This window comes from Rhincodon typus, chromosome 1, assembly GCF_021869965.1.
Source record: "Rhincodon typus isolate 14 chromosome 1, sRhiTyp1.1, whole genome shotgun sequence".
Classification (NCBI taxonomy): domain Eukaryota; kingdom Metazoa; phylum Chordata; class Chondrichthyes; order Orectolobiformes; family Rhincodontidae; genus Rhincodon; species Rhincodon typus.
This window is the reverse complement of record NC_063332.1, coordinates 93,818,627-93,825,205: the sequence shown is the minus strand read 5'-3', so window position 1 is coordinate 93,825,205 and position 6,579 is coordinate 93,818,627. Positions and strand designations below refer to the sequence as shown.

The 6,579-nt window shown below is 36.8% G+C and overlaps 1 protein-coding gene across 1 annotated transcript in view; it reads right to left on the bottom strand.

The window, feature by feature from the left end:
* Positions 1-129: 129 nt before the first annotated feature.
* LOC109934875 (protein sel-1 homolog 3) overlaps positions 130-6,579 on the bottom strand; it is a 54,135-nt gene continuing 47,685 nt past the window's right edge. Inside the window, exons 16-22 of the mRNA XM_048601810.1 lie at positions 3,358-3,485; positions 3,180-3,263; positions 2,256-2,346; positions 2,065-2,143; positions 1,861-1,970; positions 1,641-1,768; positions 130-268 (exon numbers count right to left, since the gene is read on the bottom strand). Of these exons, the coding sequence (XP_048457767.1) occupies positions 130-268; positions 1,641-1,768; positions 1,861-1,970; positions 2,065-2,143; positions 2,256-2,346; positions 3,180-3,263; positions 3,358-3,485 (759 nt within the window). The remainder of the gene's footprint in view (positions 269-1,640; positions 1,769-1,860; positions 1,971-2,064; positions 2,144-2,255; positions 2,347-3,179; positions 3,264-3,357; positions 3,486-6,579) is intronic.

The window sequence follows — 6,579 nt, the reverse complement described above, 5'->3', positions numbered from 1 at the left end:
TCAGAAGAAGGGTCCAGACCTGAAACGTCAGCTTTCCTGCTCCTCTGATGCTGCTTAGCCTGCTGTGTTCATCCAGCTCTACACCTTGTTATCTCAGATTCTCCAGCATCGGCAGTTCCTACTATCTCATCATAAAGTATGATCACATGTTTGTGGAATACATACGAAAGCTGCAGAGCAGATATTCCTCCATATGATTTTCAGGTGGACACAAAGCAAAGCCATGGAGCATGGGACAAAACCCTCTTCCATATCTACAGTGATACACCTTGAAAAACAGAGAAAGTGAAATGAGTTTACACATTGCAGAGCCAACAACTCAAACTGAAATTGAATTATCATGCTGTTATTGTATGGCCATTCACCGTTTTATAATGCAGAACAACCATGGATTCTAGTCAATCATCTCAGGACTGAGATTTTTTATTCACTCACGGGATGTGGGCTTTGCTGGCTGGCCAGCATTTATTGTCTATCCTTAGTTGCCCTCAGAAGGTGGTCGGAAGCTGCCTTCTTAAACCACTGCAGTTCCTGTGCAGTAGGTAATCAACTGATAGTAGCTCTTGGGTTGGTGATATGAAGATTTGAATACATACTGGTGTATTAAAAAAGTCTTCCAAGTTTAATTTGTTTTGAGATAATAATAATAATAATTCCCATAAACAAATATGGAAAACGGCGTTTATTTTATTACTAGTGAATCAAAAGAAAATCGTGAAGGATAGCAAAGGTTTGTCAATAGTGGCATTAAAACCTCCTGAAGATGTCTATTGTCCATTGGCAGGTAGAGTTTTAATCCTCTTGTTGTATCTACAATGGAAGTGTTAGCACAGGCACTCAGTGACTTCCATACCATACCGTTAATTCATCATGGAATTGAGGGTCTCGTATATAACATTCATAATTCAGATGATCCATGACATTTTTGACACCTTCAACTCACTCTTGAACTGGATTGGAAACAATGTCGCTAAATTTAAATACAGGCATAAATATAACCTGACATATGGAATATAATGTAGGAAACTGTAAGGTTCTGTGCTTTGGCAGAAAGAATGTAAGAACTGAATACTATTTAAATAGAGAAAGACTGCAGAAAGCTACAGAACAGAGGGATTTGGGGGCATCCACATCCGTGAATCACAGAAAGCTAACATACAAATTCAGCAGCTATTGGGGAGGCAAACAGAACATTGGTTTTTATTTCAAAGGGAATAGAGCATAAAAATAGGCAAGTCTTGCTAAAACTATAAAAGATACCAGAATACTGTGAACAGTTCTACCTCTGCTCTTAATTAGGTTATAGTTCATTTTCTTTACTTCTGATATTGTGTCCAACTCTTGTCTTTATATCTTTTTGCAGCCTGACTGACAATGAGAAGACAGGAAGGGTGCAGAAAGACTTGAACAGACTAGGAGATTGGGCAAAGAAGTGGTGGATGCAATGCATTGTGGGAAGGTGGGAAGTTGTGAAGTTGCGTTCTTTGATAGGAAGAATAGAGGCGTAGACTATTTTTTAAACAGGGAAAATCTTCAGAAATCTGAAGCACAAATGGGCTTAGGAGTCCAATTGTACTGAACAGATTAATCCACAATTTGAAATAAAGATTGGAATGTTTGTAAAGGACATTTTGGTTTACCTTCCATATAATTCCAGCAGGATTGAGGAGTTGCTGGAATGATTTGCTGTTCGCATGTTTAGAAGGTCTAAATTTTTTTCTGGTATGTGGACACCCTCCTCTACAAGTGAACCCAAATTATAAAATGCCTGTGGAAGGTAATAAAAAACATTATGGATAAATAACACTTAAATACATATGGAATTTGCTGACTATGAACAACTAGAATATTAATACTCACTTGGGAACAATTCAATAAAGCAGCAGAGGTGTACATCTCAATTGCTTGCGTGATATCTTTTTTATGGTTGTTGTGACCATAATAGTAGTAATCTCCCATTTTTATTAAAACTGAAAGTTACACATAATTAAAAAGTGGATTAATATGTTGCTATTTACTGGAAGTGTGATTTCAAGTCAGAGCAGATCTCCACAGTATACATACCAAAAGGATGTGTTGTCTGTTGAAATGCTGATAAATTATAATATCTCCACATATAATCAACACTGCTGTTTGTGAGATCCTAATCAAAATAAATTTGAAGATAAGTTTTTAATTTCTGCTCATGCAAATGAAAAACATAAGTCCTGAATTTTCAACAAAAGCTATCAAAATATCAATGAGCAGTTACTTACAGGGTGTTGTTCACAGAGATAAGCAACATTTGTCTGTGATGTTTCAATTCCTGTTTCTGCTGTCACGAGGAAATACAGCAAAGCTTCACTCCTGGGACAGTTGAGATTATAGTTTTTTTTTAAAAATGCATCAAAAGAAATAATTTGGCATATTTGAAATGTTGAGTTTCTAAATATAGAAATGTTGATTACTTTTAATGAGAACTTTCTGCAATAAGCAAATTCACCAATTGTTCTGCATTAGCAACAATGCACAATCTAAATTAGATTTGAGAAGTATGTCATTAAATTTTCAGAAAACACGGGAACAAATTCTGTTTCAGCAAGAGTGCTAATTGTTCTGACAATTTCAATAACAATAAAAATTGTGTGGGTGTGAAAATACAGAAGATTGAAAATCAATGTAGATGTAATGCAATTAGTCACCTACTATTATAACACATCAAAATGGAAGTGATTAGATGAATTTATCAAATTTTACAATTTTCTAGTGAGTAACGATATACAATAGGTAAAATTTTATGGATACCATAGGACATCAAAAGAAATAATTGAAATCTTTAATTCTTGGTAAATGCCTTAGCTCTTAGCTTCCTTAGTTTGTTGTCGAACATTAGAAGTGGGATATAGCATTATTTAAATTTTGAAGTTTATTTAGGCACTATCAATTTCTAAAGTACAAAAATAATGTTGACACGCTCTTAAAGTGTCACTTTACTCATGTGAGTCTGTTAAAACTCTCCAATTGTCAGTAAACAGAATATTTTCTGACTGTGAACTATGGAATGGAAAATCTGTTAATTGTAATTAAATTTAATTCCTCGTGCACTAGATATGAAACAAAGAAACAAAACTGAACTACAGTCTTGAAAAAGTGCAATGTCTACAATCACAGGGATCTAAGGACACAGCTCTTCATCTTACCAGGATTTCTGAAGATAGGCATCCATAGCTTTTCTCATGAAATAACCCAAAAATCCATTGTTTTCAGCAACAAATCTGGCCCAACTGTCATGGAAAAAGCACAAAAAAAATCGATGACTTTAATACAGTTATTTACTATCAAATATTGCAAAGAAAGAATCTATAATGTTTATCTTACAGGACTGCCATTCTGGGGTTATGTGGAATAGACTCAAAGTTTCCTGTACTCCAATAAAAGGAACAGCGAATTATACTTTCAAAGTGTCCACCAGATCCAGCTTTATAGTAATATTGAAATGCTTCTGTCTAGTAAAAAAACATAAAATAAATATCATTTTAATAAAAGTTATTCAGATACAGCAAATTCCTGAGACAGGGAATTTTCTTGAAGCAGTGTAAAGTTGCCACAATTGCAATGGAAAATTGGATGTGGGTGAAGAGAATTTGAACAGTACTTCTGATTGTGACAATGAAGGAACAGAAGTTCTGAGGAAATTCCTGAACACGATCTGAGCAAGATATTCCCACGTAATTATTCACTAGTAAACCAAGGGCACATAAAAGTAATGAGGACCAAATAATTGTATTGCAGTCTGCGAAAATAATTGGTAGGAGTTGCACATTTGTACTTATATAATGAATTTCATATTTTATTAACGCCAAATGTGCCAGCAAACAAAGTTTAATTCACCACATAAGGAGATATAGAGTTTGGTCACAAAGGTAGGTTTTAAAGAACATTTTATAAAGGAGGCTAGAGAGGGAGAGGGAGGAATGGGAATGAGAAGGTGGGAAAGATGGGAGATTTAGGATTCCAGGAGCTGAGGCACAACCACCCAGGATGGAGTATTTAAAAATCAAGGTGTGCAAGAGAACAACATTGGAGGACCTCAGATGATTGTAAGGCTGGAGATGGTTAGAAAGAGACAGAGAGAATAAGTAAAGCTAGGGACTGATTTAGAGTCAAGGATGAGAACTGCAAAATGGAACCATTGACCAGAAACCAGTTTAAGTCAGTGAGCCCAGGACTGTTGCATGAATGGGACTTGGGGTCAGTTCAGATGCATGCAGCAGAGATTTAATTAAGCTCAAATGTCAGTAGGCCAGAAGGTGGGAGGCCAGCCAGGAGTTCACTGTGAAGAGGTGAACAACTCCGTGGATGGTCAAAGCTGGTTTGGTTTCAAATATAAAATGAAGGTTCATAATGGTCAGGTTTAGCCGTAGTCAGTTTTCACGAAGAGGAAAGAAGCCATAGTCTTTTTTGTGAACTTGTAGAGGGGATCATAGAGCACGATTTCTGTCTTCCCAATATTTTGTTGGACTATATTTCTGCTCATCCATAACTGGATGCCAGACAAGCATTCACAGGTTTTTCTCATTTCCATTTTAGATTCTTATCTTACAGCAGTGTGACATGGGTGTCAGCAGGCTATCTTCACCTTAAGCAGCAATGAGTCGTAGAGACATACAGCAGACCCTTCAGTCTAACTCATCTGCATCGCCCAGGCTGCCCAATTAGACTTTGTCCCATTTGCCAGCATTTGGCCCATATCCCCCTAGACTCTTCCTGTTCATATACCCATCTAGATGCCTTTTAAATGTTGTAATTGTGCCAGCCTCCACCACTTCCTCTGGCAGCTCATTCCATACACGCACCACCAATGCTTAAGTTATCCATGTAACGTAAGAGAGTAGAAGTAGATAACCTAGTATAGAATAATCCAACAGATATTTATTATGACACACAAATATATAAATATTACAGAGCAGTTTGCTCCCATTTGTGTGTTATGCTTAAAGTCATCTGCATTGAGCTTGAACTTGTAATCTCTATACTCTTAGGTCCCAATGCAATCATACAATGACAATGTCACCAATATGACTTTTAAAGGTACACTGACACATTGACCATGAGGCATAACCCAACACAGGTATCAGTTAGCTCAGTTGGCTGGACATCTAGGTTTGCAATACAGAGTAATGCCAACAGCATGAGTTCAATTCCTGTACCAGCTGAAGTTACCATGAAGGTTCTGCTTTCTCAACCTTGCACCTCACTGGAGGCATGGTGACCCTCTGGTTAAACCCACCATCAGTTGTGTCTCGTTATTGAGAGAGCAGCTGCATGGTCCCCTCTGGGACAATGGGGACTTTACCTTACCTGTGATACAATGCAGTAGCTCTCAAGCTGTGGCCTATGGAGCTCTGCAAGTTCAGAGACCTTTCCAGGCAGTGTGAGAACTAAATTACTTCCATGCAATTTTCATGTGAAATGCATTAAAAATAGGAAAGTTTCTAATTGAGAACTTCTTCAATAATTATAAATTTAGTTAAATTATATATTATTAGCACCAATATTAACTTTTCTACCACCGACCTCGATTGTCATCACTTCTAAGCGCACTAATTTGTTAGGAAAATCCAGAAACAATAGAGATTCACCATCTATTAGTCCTTGATGCTCCAATCATATAACATGTTAAATCTGATTATTGAAATGGAACAGAATCATAGTTTTAAAAATTAGGCTTAGGTTTTAACCGATGGAAACAACTTTGGAGCACATCTATCTATAATTGATCTACAATTATTATAATCAATTATAAGGGTAGATTGAAGAAGTTGGCACTGTTCTCATACAGTCATACAGCATGGAAACAAACCCTTCAGTCCAACCAGTCCGAACATAATCCCAAACTAAACTAGTCCCACCTGCCTGCTCCTGGCTCATATCCCTCCAAACCTTAACTATTCATGTACTTATCAAAGTGTACATTAAACATTGTAATTGTGCCCACATCCACCACTTCCTCAGGAAGTTCATTTCACATGTGAACTATCCTCAATGTAAAACGTTTGCGCCTCATGTCTTTCTTAAATCTCTCCCCTCTCACCTTTAAAATGTGCCCCCAAGTCTTGAAATTTCACATCCTAGGGAAATAACAACTACCATTAACTCCATCTATACCCCTCATTATTTTATAAACTTTTATAAGGTCAACCTTCTACTCTGCAGTGGAAAAAAAAGTGAAAAAAGTTCTCATGGAGAGAAGGAATTTTGACAGAGGTTTTCAAATTCATGAATGGATTATACAGTGTAGATAGAGAGAAGCTGTTCTCACTCATAACAGGAAAAAGAATGAGAGGGCATAGACTTAAAAATGATGAACAAACAAAGATTATGAGTAACTTCTTTACTCAGTGAGCAGTTAGGGTATGGAACGTACTGCCTGGAAATGTGGTGGAGGTAAGTTCAAATGATGCATTCAAGAGGATATTGGATGACTATTTAGACAGAAATTGTGCTATAGGGTATGAGCAAAATGCACGAGATTGTCACTAAGTAATAGAATCGGTGCAAGGTGAATTGCCTCCATTTGTGCTGTAACAATTTTGTGAC